The sequence below is a fragment of the Erinaceus europaeus genome, chromosome 4 (assembly GCF_950295315.1).
Source record: "Erinaceus europaeus chromosome 4, mEriEur2.1, whole genome shotgun sequence".
In the NCBI taxonomy this organism is placed as follows: Eukaryota; Metazoa; Chordata; class Mammalia; order Eulipotyphla; family Erinaceidae; genus Erinaceus; species Erinaceus europaeus.
In genome coordinates this window covers 140,133,584-140,153,685 of record NC_080165.1, presented here as the reverse complement: position 1 = coordinate 140,153,685, position 20,102 = coordinate 140,133,584, and the positions used below count along the sequence as shown (strand labels likewise).

Sequence of the window (20,102 nt, the reverse complement as noted above, 5' to 3'; positions counted from 1 at the left end):
TTTCTTTATTGGGGAATTAATGTTTTACAATGTAGTTAATGTAGTTTTAACATCAGAGCCAGGATATGGCGCAAGGATCTGGGTTCTCGCCCCACCTCTCCTCCTGTAGGGGCTTGAACCTGGGTCCTTGCACATTGTAATGTGTGTGCTTAACCAGGTGCGCCACTGCCTGGCCCCCACTTCCTTAAATTTCTACCATCAACTTTTTAATACTTCCCTTAATTTTACAATAAATCTTATTGAAATTTTCTCTTAACAAATAAGCATTAAAAACAACCTCAAAAGATTCTTGGATGTTACTATGAAAACACTGTAAACTGGCATTTGCCCATTTCCTGGTGTTAAGCTGCATTTGAACGAGGTAAAAGCTCAGTGACAAAGGATATTACATTAAATATTTAAAAAGAAGAAGAATGACTCTGAGTAAAGCGATCCAGTGGCCCCCAAGTCAAGACTCCTCTATGTGTTCTGCTTGTCCAGACTAAGGAAGCCTTCCATTCCTATGCACTCACACTCACACTCACACTCACACTCACTAAACTCTCCCTACGGTCTTAGTCTCGGAGCAGCTGCTAATTCTTTCCCACAGCTTCCACTTCTTAGCTCCCTTTCGTTACTTCTGCAGGTCCCTGAGCACAGGATATACCTATTCTAATAAGAATCTCTGGGGAGTCGGGCGGTAGCACAGTGGGTTAAGCACACGTGGCGCAAAGACCGGCGCAAGGACCAGTGTAAGGATCCCGGTTCGATCCCCTAGCTCCCCACCTACAGGAGACTCACTTCACAGGCAGTGAAGCTTTCCATTTCTCTCTGTCCTATCCAACAATAATGACATCAATAACAACAATAATAACTACCACAACAAAAAGACAAGGGCAAAAAAGGGAAAACTATAAATAAATATAAAAAATAATTTAAAAAATAGAAATAATATTTCTCTCCCCCTCTCTATCTTCCCTTTCTCTCTCTATTTCTCTCTGTTCTTTATTTATTCATTTATTTATTCCATTTTGTTACTCTTTTTTATTGTTGTAGTTATTATTATTGTTATTGATGTTGTTGTTGTTGGATAGGACAGAGAGAAATGGAGAGAGGAGGGGAACACAGAGAGGGGAGAGGAAGATAGACACCTGCAGACTTGCTTCACTACCTTTGAAGCGACGCCCCTGCAGGTGGGGAACCGGGGCTCGAATTGGGATCCTTCCACCAGTCCTTGTGCTTTGTGCCACCTGCATCTAACCCACTGTGCTACCGCCTGGCTCCCTATTTCTCTCTGTTCTATCCAACAACAATGACATCAATAACAGCCACAACAATGATAAAAAAACAAGGACAAAAAATGCAAAAAAAAAAAAAAAGTGGTCTCTAGGAACAGTGGATTCGTAGTGCAGGCACTAAGCCCCAGCGATAACCCTGGAGGAAAAAACATTAAATTAAATTCAAATTAAGTTAAAATAAAAAAGGAGAAAAATTTGTGGTCTGGGAGGTGGCGCAGTGGATAAGGCATCGGACTCTCAAGCATGAGGCCCTGAGTTCAATTCCCAGTGCACATGCACCAGAGTGATGTCTGGTTCTTTCTTTCTCCTCCTGTCTTTCTCATAAATAAATAAATAAATAAATAAATAAATAAATATCTTTATAAAAAAAGAGAAAAATTTCAAACACACATAATATCCTTGGGTACACTTATACATACACACAACACTATGAACAAAACAAGTTATACCTCACAAACCTCGCTAAAGAATACATCTACTTTCACAATATATAACGTCCTTACTATTTTCTTTCTTTCTTTCTTTCTTTTTTAATTATTTATAAAAAGGAAACACTGACAAAAACCATAGGGTAAGAGGGGTACAACTCCACACAATTCCCACCTCCAGATCTCTGTATCTCATCCCCTCCTCCCCTGATACCTTTCCTTACCATTTTCTTTTGGTGCCAGGAGTCAAACCCATGAGCCTACACATGTGAGGCATGGACTCGATTACTGAGCAACTTCTGCTATTATTTTACTAACAACTTTTTTTTTCCTTTTTGCCTCCAGGGTTATTGCTGGGGCTCAGTGCCTGCACCACGAATCCCCTGCTCCTGGAGGCCACTTTTCCCCTCTTGTTACCCTGGTTGTTTTTATCATTGTTGTGGTTATCATTATCGTTGCTATTGATGTCGTTGTTTTTGGACAGGACAGAGAGTAATGGAGAGAGGAGGGGAAGACAGAGAGGGGGAGAGAAAGAGAGACACCTGCAGACCTGCTTCACCGCCTGTGAAGCGACTCCCCTGCAGGTGGGGGGCTTGAACCAGGATCCCCACACTGGTCCTTGCACTTTGTGCCATGTGTGCTTAACCTGCTGCGCTACCACCGACCCCCACAATTTCTTTTTTTTTTAATTTAAAAAAATTTAATATTTTATTTATTTATTAATGAGAAACATAGAAGGACAAAGAAAGAGCTAGAAATCACTCTGGTACATGGGCGGCCAGGGATTGAACTCAGGACCTCATGCTTGAGAGTCTGATGCTTTATCCACTGCACCACCTCCCGGACCACATCTTATGTACTATTCTAAGCACCAGGATTTGATCAACATTATGCCAGGAGCTCTCCCATCTATCACTATCATCCATTCCATTCTCTATGAAACACATCTGTGCAGCTGAGTCTATGTCTTCCCCCTTCTCATCTTCCACACCATGCTAGGCTGCAGAGCTCTCTGCCAACTGTGGGTCCTAGCCATTTCAATGATATTATCATCAGAATTCTGGGATCTGAAGGTCTCTAACCTTTCCCTTAACCATCCTTATTGCCCTGGGCAGTATCCTGGGTTTGAAGGAGACATCTACAATCTGCATTATTCACTTGAACAAGTCAGAATTTTTTAGACTTTTAAATTCATCTTCATGAGACAGAGAGCAGAGCACTGCTCATCTCTGGTATATGGTGACACAAACGATTGAACATGAGACCTCTTGGGCCATAGGCATACAATTCTGTGGACTATTCCCCAATAGTCCACAATTTCTTTTTAAAAAAATATTTTAATTTATTTATCTATCATTGGATAGAAACAGAGGGAAATTGAGAGGAGAGGGAGAGAGAGAAAGATAAGACACCTGCAGACCTGCTTCACCGCTTGTGAAGTGTCTCTGCTACAGGTGGGGAGCTGGGGGCTCAAACGTGAGTCCTTATGCTTAGTGCTAAACACAGTTAACTAAGTGCCACCGCCTGGGCCCCCATTTCCAGTGTTTTCTCATGCAGTCTTTGTGTTTTGAAAAGTCGCTTAGTATAACGCAGTGAGGCTTTATAAGTCAAGAACCTGCTACAGACCTGTTGCTGGGGACTCGAACACCAGCCCTGAGTTACGCTCAGAACAGCCAAAGGCCACAGCTGCGTTTGATCTGTGCTTGGTCCAAGCCCTCCTGGATCAGCTGAGATTTCTCCTCCTTTTCACCTTTCACTTCACTGGAACTTGTTACCCTTTCAAGATGACCCAGTTCTGAGTGGAAATAGTCTTTGGGTCTTTACCATGGTCAGAGAAATACTCAGAGACAGAAGCATTTAGTATCTATGAACGTTTATTTTCTCCTTCTTTTGAAAGATTTTATTTATTTATTAATGAGAAAGATACAAGAGAGAGAGAGAGAACCAGACATCACTCTGGTACATGTGTTGCCAGGGATCAAACTCAGGACCTCATGCTTGAGAGTCCAGTGCCTTAACCACTGTCACTCCCAGACCACTTATCTTTATTTATTGGATAGAGACAGCCAGAAATCAAGAGGGAGGGATGATAAAGAGGGCGAGAGACAGAGAGACACCTGCAGTCCTGCTTCACCACTCATAAAGCTCCTCCCTCCCCATGCAGGTGGGGATGGGGAGGTGACTCAAACCTGGGCCCATGCACTAATGCACTAAACCACCTGGCCTCGTTAAGAATACTTTTTTTTATTAACAGATTTATTTATTGACCCGGCTTAATCATATTTCCTTAGTTGGCTTCAATACAATTACTATTTATGGCTGAGCAAGTTGTGGTATATATACACAATGGAATACTACTCAGCTGTAAAAAAATGGTGACTTCACCGTTTTCAGCTGATCTTGGATGGACCTTGAAAAAATCATGTTGAGTGAAATAAGTCAGAATACTTTTTTTTTTTTTTTTTGGTGATGCAGAGGATTGGATCTGGGACTCTGGAGCCTCAGGCATGAGAGTCTCTTTGCATAACCATTATGCTATCTATGCGTTTAGGAAAGGACAAGCTTCCCTATAGAGGAAGCAAGGGAAGGGACAGAATGGCCAAATAGAAACACAGGGATTTAAGGGAAATGCAAAACATAGCATGCTTTTCAAATTTGCACTTGTTTTTTCATGGTGGGAGCATACTAAATCTCAGAATCGATTGTCTTATTCCGAAGATTCATGTTTTCAATTTCTAGCACAGGCAAATCCAAGGATAACAGCTTTGCTGGGTGTCTAGTGCATAAGGTAAATATTCAAGGTTTTGTTATTTTTGAGATCAGGACCAGTTATTTGCTTCTGTTGCTTCTGTTTCTGTCAAGGTGCCAAGTGTCTCCTGGTTGTGATACGAGAAGGACTTAGTCACACTGAAGGAAGAGAATAAAATGTTAAACTGCTTCACAACCTCCCCCTTCCCCACGGGGCCATGTGACAGCAGCGTGTATTCCCGCCCTCTGCCTAACAATAAGGTTTATTGCAGTGACTTTAGTCCAGGCTGCTGATAGAATTACCTGGGCGCTGTGCTCAAACACTACTGATGTCCAGAATTTCTCTTTCTTCTTCTTTTTTGAATATTTTATTTACTTGTGATTGGATAGAGACAGAGAGAAATTGGGAAGGAAGGAAGAGATAGAATGAGAAGAAAGAGACTGAGAGTCACCTGCAGCACTCATGGAGCTTGCCCCCTACAGGTGGGATTGAGGGGCTTGAACCTGAGTCCTTGCGTACAGTTGCCCGTGCTCTTAACCGGGTGCGCCACCACCTGGCCTCCGGGATTTTTATCAAGGACGAATTTAACAGATTTGGAGTGGACCTGAGTATTACTATTATTTATTTATTTATTTTTTAGTCACCCTTCCTCCCATAATGGCAGTGTGCAGCTGAGGTGGAGAATGTCTTTGATCCATGCAGAGAACTGGAGCATTTGGTAGTTATTTAAGGTTAATTTACATCTTGGTTAAGTCACGCTGCTTTTGTAGATGTTTGAAACTGCACTTTTCTGTAGGAAAATTGGAGAGGAAGGGCTGGACTTCCTGTTACCTCCACTGCAGCTCGGTCAGTTAAGGGTGGTGCTCAGCATTGGTGTTTATAGTCCTGACCTAAAGGAACTAATCTTGGATCTTTTGCACTTTGCCCTTTTAGACAAGTTTTGCGAATCACTTCTGATTTGGATGTCATGGTGTAGATGTGATCTTAGAGATTATATGTGCATTTAGACTGCTGTGTGTCTGCATGACTGTACAAGTACAAAAGTTTGTATAAATTAGTGATGACTCTTAATGTTGGTTTAAGATAAAGTTCGAGTCTTGTCTCTGATGTTTAGTAATAATGAAATTGGCATCTCTTCTTCAGATTAGTGAAGAGTATTTCTTTCTTTCTTTTTTTTCTTTTGTCTCCAGGGTTATTGCTGGGCTCATCCGTGGCTCCTGGCGGCAATTTCCCCCATTTTATTGAATAGGACCCAGAGAAATTGAGAGGAGGGGGAGGGGGAGAAGGAGAGAGAAAGAGAGACACTTGCTGACCTATTTCACTGCTTGTGAAGCTTTGCCCCCTGCAGGTGGGGAGCTGGGGTCTTGAACCCTCATCTTTGTGTGGGTCCTTGCGCTTTGTACTATGTGTGCTTATGGGGCTATGTGTACCCTTGATAGAGCTTAGGGAAAACTCCCCATATCCTTGGATGGAGGTCTGAGAAGACACCCCCTTGTTAGTCTCTCTCAGTTGAGATGAGCAAAGGGGAAAAAGAGTCTCTCAGACTTAGTTCTTCCCTTTCGAACTCTCAAGCCCACAGAAACCTCATTGCCTCTCCCCATTAACTGCAGGACACATGGCTGCCTGCCTTAAGGTTCATTCAAAGTTCACATAGTCACCCAGAGTTAACACAATCACCTCACTTTTGATCACTAGAGAAAACACTTCATCATACACCTCAAACCCCAGACGAGAAATTCCAAACTTTATTTCCTTATAGCCTTCTGATATCTATCAAGCTTGTTTATCTTCTCTCTATCTCACCCTGCTGGTTTAACCCCTATGTTTCTCTCAAATACCTTTGGATAATTAGGTTGCTTGCATCATAAGTAATAATTGTCTTGACCTTTATGTATCTCATCTTATGTAATTCCTGTCATACCAGCCCCCTACCATAGGACCTTTAAGAAACCTGTAATTTCTGACATATGTAAAAAATGTTCTTTGTCTGAAACCCTATTTAAACCCAAGCCCACCCCCAAATAAACGAGATTGCCTCAATTCTCCCTGGTGTCTCTTGTCTCTATTTAGTGTCGTCTCTTGAACGAGCGAGGGAGAACCGGTCTTTTACCTTCCTGGCTGAGAGCCAACCCACGTGAGTTCTGGCATGTGCTTAGCTGGGTGCACCACTACCCAGCCCCCATTAAGTTATATTTATTTGTTAGATAGACACATAAATTGAGAAGGGAAAGACAGAGAGACACCTGCAGCCTTACTTTACCTCTCATGAAGCTTTCCCACTGCAGGTGGGAACCAGGGGCTTGACTGTGGGTGCTTGAACATTTAAGCTAGGGGCACCACTACCTGGCCCCCAAGAGTATTCCTGCATTTTGGTCTTCCTCTCATAAATAAATATCTAAAGTTTTTTATTTATTTATTTTTGCCTCCAGGGTTATCGCTGGGGCTCAGTGCCTGCACTACAAATCCACTGCTCCTGGAGGCCATATTTTTCCCTTTCATTGCCCTTGTTGTTCATTATTGTTGTTGTGATTACTGTCTTTGTTGTTGTTGGATAGGACAGAAAGAAATGGAAAGAGGAGGAGAAGATAGAGAGGGAGAGAAAAAGATAGACACCTGCAAACCTGCTTCACTGTTTGTGAAGCGAACTCCCTGCAGGTGGGGAGATGGGGGCTCGAACCGGGATCCTTAAGGTGGTCCTTGCGCTTCGCACCATGTGCGCTTAACCCGCTGGACTACTGCCCAGCCCCCAAAGTTCTTTTTTTTTTTTTTTAGCTGAGTTTCTTTCATTATGATCCTCATCCTGAATCAGTTTTGCCACCAGGATTATCACTGGGGCTACTACGTGCATGATGGCTCCACTGTCCCCACTGCCACTCCCTTCCTTGTTTTAAGAGGTAAGATAGGGAAGGAGGAGATGGAGGGAGAAATAGATAAATAGAGAGAGGAGATGCACCCATTGCCCTGCTCCACTGACGGTGAAGCTTCTCCCCTGTAGGAAGTGGCTGGGGTCTGGGACTCCGGTCCCTGTGCAGGATAACACGTGTGTGCTCTACCTGGTGTGCCACCACCTGGCCACGCTGAATAAATCTTTTATTTTTTTTCCTCCAGGGTTATTGCTGGGGCTCAGTGCCTGCACCATGAATCCACTGCTCCTGGAGGCCATTTCTCCCATTTTGTTGCCCTTGTTGTTGTAGCCTTGTTGTGGTTATTATTGTTATTGTTGATGTCATTGTTGTTGGATAGGACATAGAGAAATGGAGAGAGGAGGGGAAGACAGAGATGGGGAGAGAAAGAGACACCTGCAGACCTGCTTCACCGCCTGTGAAGTGACTCTCCTGCAGGTGGGGAGCCGGGGGCTCGAACTGGGATCCTTACCCGGGTCCTTGTGCTTTGCACCAGGTGTGCTTAACCCGCTGCGCTACCGCCAGACCCCCTGAATAAATCTTTTTTAAAAAAGCGTGTGATTAAAAGTCCAACAAAGAAACCATTATTCGTGGCATATTTTAGTTAATATTTTGCCTGACTGATAACTTTCTTCTGTTACTTTTAATAAATGAATAATTTATTTAATATTTAATAAATTAATATTTAATAAATGAATGAGCGTGCTGCTCAGCTCTGGCTTGTGGTGATGTTTGGGGACTGGATCTGGGCCCTCTTGTGCCTCGGCCATCAAAGTCTGCTGTGCTACAGATGGCACTCTCTCCCCAGGCAATGCTTTTTATTATTAAGGTGACTGAACATTTATGAATCGGGCAGTGACTGTGATGACTCTTGCTCCCTTCACTACAGGGCCCAGCAGCGGGAAGCCTGGGGTTTAAGACTGGAGCCCTTCAGCCTATGTAGTGGCCTAGGGGACTCACTCAGATGGTGGAGCAGTGGGCTGGCACCTGGTGTCTTGGCCTCTGTCTCTCTTAATATATATGTATACATGTGCACGTGTGTTCTCATATGAAATAAAAAACAGCTGTAGTGTTCTTGGCCTGCCTCTGCGTCAACATTTAAGCACCTGCTTCCTTTCTCTCTCTCTCTCTCTCTCCCCATGTGTCTTCTGGTATGTGTGCTATCACTTTTCCTCAATAAAAGCTTAGAATTCCTGGGAACTAAAAAACACATCAACTGTAGTGACGATCTGGATAAAAGCTAACTTGGGTCCCAGAAGACAGAGAAGGAAGGACCTAGTGGGGTTTGAATTGTTATGCGGAAAATTGAGAAATGTAAACACATGTACAAACTATTGTATTTTATTTTACTGTTGATTGTAAATCTTTGTAAATTCCCAAGAAAACAAAAAAATGAACGGGGTCCAGGCTGTGGTATACCTGGTAGAGCACACATTACCATGTGCAAAGTCCTGGGTTCAAGCCTCTGGTTCCTCCCTGCAGGTGTGTGTGTGTGTGGGGGGGAAGGGTCCCATGAGGGCTGACGCAGCACTGAGGTGTCTCCTTTTATCTCCCTTCCTCTGTGTGTGTGTGTGTGGGGGAAGGGTCCCACGAGGGCTGACGCAGCACTGAGGTGTCTCCTTTTATCTCTCTTCCTCTCTCTGTGTGTGTGTGTGTGGGGGGGAAGGGTCCCATGAGGGCTGACGCAGCACTGAGGTGTCTCCTTTTATCTCCCTTCCTCTGTGTGTGTGTGTGTGTGTGTGGGGGAAGGGTCCCATGAGGGCTGACGCAGCACTGAGGTGTCTCCTTTTATCTCCCTTCCTGTGTGTGTGTGTGTGGGGGGGGGAAGGGTCCCATGAGGGCTGACGCAGCACTGAGGTGTCTCCTTTTATCTCCTTTCCTCTCTGTGTGTGTGTGTGGGGGGGGGAAGAGTCCCATGAGGGCTGACGCAGCACTGAGGTGTCTCCTTTTATCTCCCTTCCTCTCTGTGTGTGTGTGTGTGGGGGGGGGAAGGGTCCCATGAGGGCTGACGCAGCACTGAGGTGTCTCCTTTTATCTCCCTTCCTCTCTGTGTGTGTGTGTGTGGGGGGGAAGGGTCCCATGAGGGCTGACGCAGCACTGAGGTGTCTCCTTTTATCTTTAAGGTGTCTCCTTCCTCTCTCCATTCTTTAGTGTATTTTTAATTAGTGGTTTAATAATGATTAACAAGATTGTAAGATAAAAGGGTACAATCCCATACAGTTCCCACCACCAGAGTTGTCCCATCCCCTCCACTGGAAACTCCTCTCAATTTCTATCAGATAATGAAAATAAAGGGGAAAAAAGAAGTCTGCCAGGCGTGGTGGTTTCATTGTGCAGGCACTGAGCTGTGTGTCAGTCCTGCAGAAATATCCTCAGCCCCAGCCGCACTTTAGTGGAGTCTTGAAAAAGGATTTTTTTTTTTTAAAGGGAAAAGATTAAACAGAGGAGATGAAATGACCACACCTCCCTTGTCTTACCCAAACTGTTATAAATGACACTCCAGATGTCCTTATCTGATGGCTACCATCTCTGATTTCTAGGACCCGACTTTGCAGTTCTGCTCTCTGCTCTGGGCAGGGTTGCCCTGGTGCCTTTGCCTCATGCCACGGACTCTGGGCAAAATTTCACCTTTGTTGCCTTTTCCTAAACATTGGAAGTTTAGGTGACAAGCAAGCTAGGGCAGGGATTTGAATATAACCGAGATTTGAATATAACTGACTGTGACCTCCTCGGGTTTCAGTGCTCTTTCCATGAGGCGGCTCAGTGGCTCACTACACTGCCACTTCATCTTCCAAGCATGGCAGTGAACTGTGTGACCAAGCCACCCACTGCTAGTGGCCCTCTGAGCTAGAAAGGAAGGATGAAGAGAGATCAGAGCTCTCAAGGACAGACTTGTGGACTGGTTAGGAGTTTCTGCCAACTCCCGCAGGAAGAGAGAACAGACAGGGGAGTGGAATTTCTTCTTTGTTCACTACTACAGAAGTCATTTCATTTCCTCTGCTTGGGAAGCTTTCAGTAGAACACAAGAAAAACACTCAGGTGTGGTGTGGTCACAAAATAGCTCCCTTAGGTAGTGCGCTGCCTGGTGATGTGCACTGCCCAGGTTTGAGCCCTGCCCCCACGGCATTGAAGGAAGCCTGGGAGCATGGGTGCTGTGGTCTCTTTCATTCCCTGAGAGAAAAAAGAAAAAAAAAAAAAGGAAGGAAGGAAGGTAGGTAGGAAGGAGGGAAGAGTAAAGTATAGAATCAGGAACCTGTTTTTGGACTTAAATTCTGAGTCCTGTCTTTCTTTGCCACAGAACTTAGTCTCTCTGTGACGTTCCTGGGGTTGGCAATGAGGCTTCTTCAGTGAGGTGACGCCAAGCATGTAGAACACTGCTCGCCCGTGTGCATGCAAGCTTGCCCCCCGGCCCCTGTGGCTGACTTGTGTCCCACATTGATGTGTTAAAGACCTAACCCTCATTACACCCTAGAATTGTTAGCTACTGCTGCTGTTTGATATTACTCTGAAGCACAAAGTAAAAAAATAATAATAATCATAATCATAAGGCATTCACAGATGGAGATTTTTCTCCCCTTTTTGACAGAGAAAGAATTGAGATCAGACAGGGAAGGGGAAGGAAGAGAGCATGAGGGAAAGAGAGTCACCTGCAGCACGGCTCCACCACTTGTGAAGCTCCCCCCACTGCAGGTGGGACCCAGGGGTTTGAACTCAGATACACAGGCAGTAACCTGCACTCTACCTAGTGGGTCACCACCTGGTCTAACCCCTGCCAAGTCATATCCTGAAGTTTTGAAGGGAAATGTAACATGAATTAAGAAACTGTCACATCATAAAACTCCAGAGAAGGGTGAGATGCTACTGACATCAGCTTGCAAAAAAGATGTCAACAATGCCTTTCTTTACTGCAAGATAAAATGACACTGCCAAGTTTCATATTTTATTCAATTTTAATGTGATTCCCATTATTAACCTTTAAAGCAAAATGGTTTCCAGTTTAGAAAACAATGCACTGACCACATAATTCCTTTTTCATTTTATACAGTTATACAAATATTCTAAATACACATTTTGTGTTCAAGATGATGGCAAATAAGACTAACTGTACAGTAGTACATAAAGAAAGAAATATTTTAAGCATATTTAGAAGCAATAGAAATGTCTATACAAAACAAGCAAAAATGGAATAAAATCTTTTTATTTTTAAAGTATTGCAACAGGCCCACAGGTTTGTAACAAAAATGTCTTTGCACAGTTCCTCACAATGCCCCATTAATAGCTAAAGCAAGACAGTGGTTTTAGAAGAAAATGTTTCCAAATGCTACACATGGTAGGCACTATTTGCACAGTTTGATCAAAATAACAACTCTACTCTGAGTCAAGCAAAACCTAGAGGAAATATACCAAACAACTTGGAAAATCATTTGTATAAAATTCATTGCACATTATTTTACTCAGTTGTTTGAAAAGTAAAAAAGTGTATTTACAAAATATTTTGCAGTCAAAATTATAAAGTCGATGGGTATCTCTAAGTAACACGTCTTGACACAGACAGTTCAAGGGAAACACACGAATGGTTTTTTTTTTTTTTTTAAGAGGTTTTCAATGCTTCTTCCAGAAGGAAGTAAACATGGTCTACTCAAATGGATTTACGGGGTGTTACACATACTGGAGCAAATTCAACACCTGCATTATAAGCAATGTCAGAAGAATGAGAAGACGTGTTCGTACACTGTCAGAAGGGAGCTATTCAGAGATCAACAAGAGCGCTGTCGAGTTCAGTTAGCAGTGAAGTTTTCTTCATCTTCGGATGGCAGACAGCGAGCATACTTGACTCAATGAAAGTTGAAAAAGCACCATGCACAACAGTCTAGTGGTAAACACTGAAAACAACTAGCACCTGGAATTCTGTGATACGGACTATTTCAAAACTGGTCTAATAATTGCCGGAGATATGGTGCCTTGGATAATTCTCTGTTTACTCTGGAGAGTTTGAAAAGCACTGGACAGTTCAGAGAAACACATGGGATATGTCGGTCAAAGCAACCCGTGCAGTTCTTGCAGATCTGAAAGCACAAAATGAGCATGTCAGAACAGGAAGGCTCCTCCTTGTAGGTGCAGACAGCAAGGACAATCTTGCCTTTCTTTTCTTGTCCGTTAAATACTGCTGGCATGTTTACAACATGTAACGCACTAGGTTGGAAGTGGTGGTTGAGTGCTAACACATAGGACTTGTACCTTAAGGTCTTGAGGTTGGTTGTTGGCACTGAATATGGTAGTGAGACTATAGTTCTATTCCTCTCTTTCTATAAGATTAACACGAAGGAGGGGAGAGGGAGACAGAGAAAGAACATCACTTTTGCATGTGATGCTAGGGAACAAACTGGGGACCTCAGGCCCCCAAGATGAATGCTCTAGAAACTGCACCATCCTTCTTATTAATACATCTTTTCAAAATAAAAGTAGCTATTTCCCCTCCGGCCATGGTGCTCCCATACAGTGCCAGGACTCAAACCCAGGGCTGTGTGTGCGGCAAGGTACACATGCTCTTAGATGAATTATCTTCTGGTCCACCATAAGGCAACTTTCTAGAGACTTCTCACAGGGAAATCATTTCTTCTGTGCCTTCTATCTTCTGGTCAGCCAACGGGGACCATTTTCTGAGCACCCATACATGCTATTAGACCCAGTATTCCTATATTGCCATAAGCAATTGCTAAGACAGGTATTCTAGTGTGTTTTATGAAGATTCTGTTCTACTGATATCTTTACTAATTATACTTTTGCTAAAAGATTCAAATCTGTCTCCTACAGACTTTCTTTTACATATATATGCATATATATATATATATATATATATATATATATATATATTTTCCCTTTTATTGCCCTTGTTGTTTTTCATTGTTGTAGATGCTGCTGTTGTTAGATAGGACAGAGAGAAATGGAGAGAGGAGAAGACGGGGGGGGGGGAGAGATAGACACCTGCAGATCTGCTTCACTGCCTGTGAAGTGACTCCCCTGCAGGTGGGGAGCTGGGGGCTTGAACTGGGATCCTTATGCTGGTCCTTGTGCGCCACGTGCATTTAATCCGTTGCGCTACTGCCCGACTCCCCCTAACAGACTCTCTACGGTCGTAGGCACTGCAGCCCTATTCAGGTGCCAGGACAAACCGCTGGTATTGGTGCATTTTCTGTGCCTGCCTGATAAATGAGCCAGGGTGGAATTACCTGACCCGCTAAATTCCACTCCATGTTCAGCTTCAGGATTCCTTACCGGTCACCTGAGTGCCGCTGTACCAGTGACCCGAGCTCCCCTGCTGCATGATGCTCTCAGGTGGCAGCCAGGGTTCAAACTCGGGTTTTTGTGCATGGCAAAGTGTATGTGCTACACGGGTAACTACCTCCCCTCACCATTTTTGAAAATGATTTTACTTACTGAGAAGGGGGGGGGCGGAGAGGGAGAGAGAGGTAGAGAGAATCAGAGCATCCAACCCACCCCAACCTGGGAAGTTATCTTTATTTTACCAAAGCTCTCCCCCTGCAGGTGGGGACCTGGGGCTCAAACCTGGGACCTTATGCACTGTAACATGTGTGCTCAACCAGGCGCACCACAATCCAGCCCCAGGTTTTAGAACATTTCAGTGATTTTGTTTTTTCATGTTTTGAGAAAAAAAACAAAACAAAACATCTAAAGCATACCAAAACAGTTATTCTCTAGTCTAAAAGCTAAAAATGGAACTTAAAATATGAGGTAGCAGGGAGACGGGCGGTAGTGCAGTGGGTTAAGCGCGGGTGATGCAAAGCGCAAGGACCGGCGTGAGGATCCTGGTTCGAGCCCCCGGCTCCCCACCTGCAGGGGAGTCGCTTCACAGGCGGTGAAGCAAGTCTGCAGGTGTCTATCTTTCTCTCCCCATCTCTGTCTTCCCCTCCTCTCTCCATTTCTCTCTGCCCTATGCAATAACGACAACAGTAATAACTACAACAAGGACAACAAAAAGGGAATAAATAAATAAATAATATTTTTAAAAAAATGAGATAGCAGAGTGGTTACACAAAAGACTTTCATGTCTGATGCTCAAACCCTGCACTTCCATAAGCCAGAGCTGAGCAGTGCTTTGGGTTTTTTCTTTTTTTAAAAGACATAAACTTTTCATTCCAGTGTTGCATGTGTCTCTCTCTCCCTCTCTATCTCCTCCTCCCCTCTCAATTTCTATCTCTTAAAAAAAAGAAAGATTGAAAGAAATAAAGAAAATGGCTGCCAAAAGTGGTGGACTCTTCATGCAGGCACTGAACCCAGCAATAACCCTGGTGGCATATAAATAAATAAATAAACACTCCATTTGAAAAAAAAAGTGCTATAATTTTCCTATTGTTTTCCACATACATGGTATTTTTGTAATTTTTTATTTATTTATCTTCCCTTTTATTGCCCTTGTTGTCTTTTTTTTTTATTGTTGTTGTAGTCATTGTTGTAGTTGATGTTGTCGTTGTTGGATAGGACAGAGAGAAATGGAGAGAGGAGGGGAAGACAGAGAGGGGGAGAGAAAGACAGACACCTGCAGACCTGCTTCACCGCCTGTGAAGCGACTCCCCTGCAGGTGGGGAACCAGGGGCTCGAACTGGGATCCTTACGCTTTGCGCCACCTGCGCTTAACTGCCTGACTCCCTTGATTTGTACTTAAAAAATATATTACAAAAGAAATCAGACAGGTGGACATTCTGTTTTAGGTTTTACTGAACACTAAACATATTCCATAAAAATTATATGACAAATTAAGTCATTTTATTATTACAATTATATTGTGACACTGGGGCCTTTTGAATGTGTATGATCAATAAACTGGATTAATTAACAAAACAACTCTTTAAAAATTCATAAAGATATATGAGAGAGAGAGAGAGAGAGCAGCACTGCTCCACTACCCGTGATGCTTCCATATAGCGCTGGGGCCTGAACCTGGGGCTTTGCATTTTGGTAAATCATGCCCCTTCCTAGGTGAGTTACCTCCCCACTCTTTTTTTTTTTTTAATTTTTATTTATAAAATGGAAATACGAGATCATAGGATAAGAGGTGTACAATTCCACACAATTCCCACCACCAGAGTTTCTTATTCCCCCCCAACACACACACCAAAAAATAAAAAAAGCTTTCCTGTTCTTTATCCCTCTGGGAGCATGGATCATTATGGGGTGCAGAAGGTGGAAGGTCGGGGGTCGGGCGGTGGCGCAGTGGGTTAAGCGCATGTGGCGCAAAGCGCAGGGACCGGCGTAAGGACCCCGGTTCGAGCCCCGGCTCCCCACCTGCAGGGGAGTCGCTTCACAGGCGGTGAAGCAGGTCTGCAGGTGTCTATCTTTCTCTCCCCTTCTCTGTCTTCCCCTCCTCTCTCCATTTCTCTCTGTCCTATCTAACAACGAATTGCGTCAACAATGGCAATAATAATAACCACAATGAGGCTACAACAACAAGGGCAACAAAGGGGGGAAAAATGGCCTCCAGGAGCGGTGGATTCATGGTGCAGGCACCGAGCCCAGCAATAACCCTGGAGGAGGAAAAAAAAAAAAATTAAAAAAAAAATTAAAAAAAAAAAAAAAAAAAGAAGTTGGAAGGTCTGGCTTCTGTAATTGCTTCCAACTCACTTTTAAAAGACAGGTCCATTATTATATTATCAAGATGTTAAGAAGCTTTTATTGATGTCCAACCCTTATGCCACTTTTTGTATATTTGCCTCATCTTTTTACTTATTTATTTATTTAACTTATTAGAAAGATAGGAGGAGAGAAAGGAGAACCAGACATCACTCTGGTACATGTGCTGCCGGGGATTGAACTCAGGACCTCATGGATGAGAGCTCAATGCTTTATCCGCTGTGCCTCCTGGACCACTATTTGTCTCATCTTATACTACACCTTAACAACTGACTACATCTCCTTGAGGAGTCTCACTGCCTGGGGCCTGGGGGTCACTGAATGAGGCCATACCTTTATAAGCTGCTCCTGTTTACGTTCCAGCTCTCGGATTTCTTGGTTGAGGATGACAGCAACATGCTGGGGTTGGCTCCGACATTTATTACAGACTCCATGCTGCGTCAGCTCGTCACACACGGGACAATGTAAGGTAGTGAAATATTGTGAAATAGTGCCTTTCCGACTTTCAGATTCATTTCGAGAGGTGCTAGTAGCTTTTTGGATCTACAGAAACATCAATTCAGAAACAAGTGTGTCAGCAGCTTCATAGCAGAGCTGCTATTCTTACTGCAGTTACAAGTATTACTTTCATTCAGTGAACAAATGCTAAGCAAGTACAATGCGTCAGACATGGTTTTAGACAAAACTAGGGTCACAGGAAATGAACAAAGTCTTTTTTTTTTTGTGTCCAGGGTTATCGCTGGGGCTCAGTGTTTACACTACAAATCCACTGCTCCTAGAGGGCATTTTTTCCATTTTGTTGCCCTTGTTGTTGCTGTTATTGTTGTTAGATAGGACAGAGAGAAATTCAGAGAGGACAGGAAGCCAGAGAGGGAGAGAGAAAGACAGACACTGGCAGACCTACTTCACCGCCTGTGAAACGACCCCCCTGTAGGTGGGGAACCGGGGGCTGGAACTGGGATCCTTACGCCGGTCCTTGCGCTTTGCACCATGTGTACTTAACCTTCTGCGCTACTGCCCAGTCCCCTGAACAAAGTCTTTTCAAATAGACTACATCTAGTTTTTTTTTTTTTTTCTTTAGCACCAGAGCCTTGTGCATATGATCTGATTGCTTCTGGATCCACTCCACTCCTTCCCCCAATGACACACAGAGAAAGAAAGAGGGAGGGAGGGAGGGAGAGAAAGAGAGAGAGAGAGAGAGAGAATGAATGAGAGAATGACCAAATGACCGCAGCTCTGCTCCAGCATCCTGGGAGCTTGCTGGTAGCTTCTGCCCCCATGTGAGGCGAGAGCTCACACCTGAGGCCTCCTACATAGTAAAGCTGCTGCTCGACTGGCTGAACCATCTCCTGGCCTCCTGTGCTTCCATCTTAATATCATCAACTACACTGTTTTTCCTTTTGGGAAGAAAACAGTCCCCTGTTATTCAGCTTTTTGCTGCTGTACGCTTAACTATGAGATCATACCCGGCAATGGAAGAATTTCATTTTGGGAGTGGACACTGTTTGAGGCTGCAGAATTTGGGTAATGGCAACAAGGCAAGCGAAAGGGTCTTTTGGCTCTTCACACTGGGACTTTACTGTTCTCAGTCTTTCTGCTTTTTCAGGCACAGAGACAGAAAGAGAGGCAAAGACACCACAGCATTGCAAGCTCCCTCCAGGGTGGGGAGGGTCAGACTGCAACCTGGGTTGTGTGTGTCACGAAGCAGGTGCACCATTCAGCTGGCCTTCCCTGGTGGTGGCGCACCCGGTTCAGTGCACATGTCACTAGAAGCCAGGACCCAGATTCAAGCTCCCAGTTCCACCTTTGTGAGGAAGCTTCACGAGTGGGGAAGCAGTGCTGCAGCTCTCTTTCTCTCTGCCTCACAGTATCTCCCCTCCCTATCTATGTCCCTATCCAATTAAAAAAGGCTGTTAGTGCAACACTCAAGCAAAAATAAATTCAGACATTCCAAATGTAAGTAGGTATATAATATCTAAGAATTCTTCATTTGCAATTAATACTGTTTTTGGAGATTAGAGTTTTATTTTTACATTCAAATAGCACTGTAATAATATTATTTTCTTGGTATAGTCTGGTAACTTTCAAATCACTTTGTATATGTCCTTCCTTTTCTCCTCTTTTCTCTCTGGGTCCTAATGGAACTACAGTTCAGAGCCCTCTGGTCATCTTCCCCTAACATTTACCTCCCTCAGAGTATGGACCAAAATTCTTTATGGAGTGCAAAAGGTGGGAGGTCTGGCTTCTGTAGTTGCTTCTCCGCTGGACATGGGCGTTGGCAGGTTGCTCCACACCCCCAGCCTGTTTCTATCTTTTCCTAGTGGGGCAGGGTTCTGGGGAGGTGAGATTCTGGGACACATTGGTGAGGTCATTTTGGGTTCTTGTTTTTTATCAGCTGGTTTATTCTCAGTTACTCTGTAGTTTAAGTGATTAACATCCCAAAATTGATGAATCTGAGGGAGAGACTTCCAGAGGCGGGGCTACGGAGCTGCAGCCTGTGCTTCTCTTCTGTCCTCTCCTGGGAACACCAAAGGAGACCACCTGGGACCACAACAAGACAGGACTAGAATGACTTTGGGAACCCACCAAATCACCGGTGAGTGAAACATACGTGGAAGTCTCTATATAGTGAATCTATATATATAGCAAACCTACAGCCAACATCATACTCAATGGTGAAAAACTAGAAGCATTTCCTCTCGGATCAGGTACTAGACAGGGCTGCCCACTGTCACCATTACTATTCAACATAGTGTTGGAAGTTCTTGCCACAGCAATCAGGCAGGAGCAAGGAATTAAAGGGATACAGATTGGAAGAGAAGAAGTCAAACTCTCCCTATTTGCAGATGACATGATAGTATACATAGAAAACCCTAAGGAATCCAGCAAGAAGCTTTTGGACATCATTAGGCAATACAGTAAAGTATCAGGTTGCAAAATTAACATTCAAAAGTCAGTGGCATTCCTCTATGCAAACACCAAGTCAGAAGAAGATGAAATCCAGAAACCAATTCCTTTTACAGTAGCAACAAAACCAATGCAAAAACAAAAAAAAAACAAATCAAAAAAACAATACAATTTCTAGGAATATACCTAAGCAAACAAGTAAAAAACTTGTATACTGAAAATTATGAGTCACTGCTCAAGGAAACTGAAAAAGACACAAAGAAGTGAAAAGATATTCCATGTTCATGGGCTGGAAGAATTAACATCATCAAAATGAATATACTACCCAGAGCCATATACAAATTGAATGCTATTCCCAGCAAGATTCCAATCACATTTTTTAGAATAGAACAAATACTACAAATATTTATCTAGAACCAGAAAAGACCTAGAACTGCCAATACAATCTTGAGAAGAAAGAACAGAATTGGAGGCATCACAACTCCCAGATCTCAAATTGTATTACAGAGCTATTGTAATCCAAACTTTTTGGTACTGGAACATGAATAGACACCATGACCAGTGGAATAGAATTGAGAGCCCAGAAGTAAGCCTCGTGTGCACACCTATGGACATCTAATCTCTGACAAAGCTGCCCAGATTATTAAATGGGGAAAGGTGAGTTTCTTCAACAAATGGTGTTGGAAAAAATGGGTTGAAACATGCAGAAGAATGAAACTGTTTTGACCATATTTCACCAAAAAGTGTTTTGACCATATTTCACCAAAAACAAAAGTAAATTCCAAGTGGATCAAGGACTTGAATGTTAGACCAGAAACTATCAGATACTTAGAAAATATTGGCAGAACTCTTTTCCACATAAATTTTAAGGCATTTTCAATTAAACGAATCCAATTACAAAGAAGACTAAGTATAAACCTATGGGACTTCATCAAATTAAAAAGCTTCTGCACAGCAAAAGAAGCCAATACCCAAACAAAGAGACCCCTCACAAAAATGGGAGAAGATCTTTACATGCCATACATCAGACAAGTGGTTAATAACCAACATATATAAAGAGCTTACCAAACTCAACAAGAAAACAAATGACCTCATCCAAAAATGGGGAGAGGACATGGACAGAATATTCACCACAGAGGAGATCCAAATGGCCGAGAAACACATGAAAAAATGCTCCTAGTTTTTGATT

General features: G+C 43.3%; 1 protein-coding gene across 2 annotated transcripts in view; it reads right to left on the bottom strand.

Moving 5' to 3' along the window:
* Positions 1-11,288: 11,288 nt before the first annotated feature.
* Positions 11,289-20,102, bottom strand: part of REV3L (REV3 like, DNA directed polymerase zeta catalytic subunit) — a 154,230-nt gene continuing 145,416 nt past the window's right edge. For both annotated transcript variants that reach the window (XM_007528140.3, XM_060190601.1), the window contains exons 31-32: positions 16,340-16,549; positions 11,289-12,423 (exon numbers count right to left, since the gene is read on the bottom strand). In XM_007528140.3, coding sequence (XP_007528202.2) covers positions 12,283-12,423; positions 16,340-16,549 — 351 coding nt within the window. In that variant the 3' untranslated portion in view covers positions 11,289-12,282. The remainder of the gene's footprint in view (positions 12,424-16,339; positions 16,550-20,102) is intronic.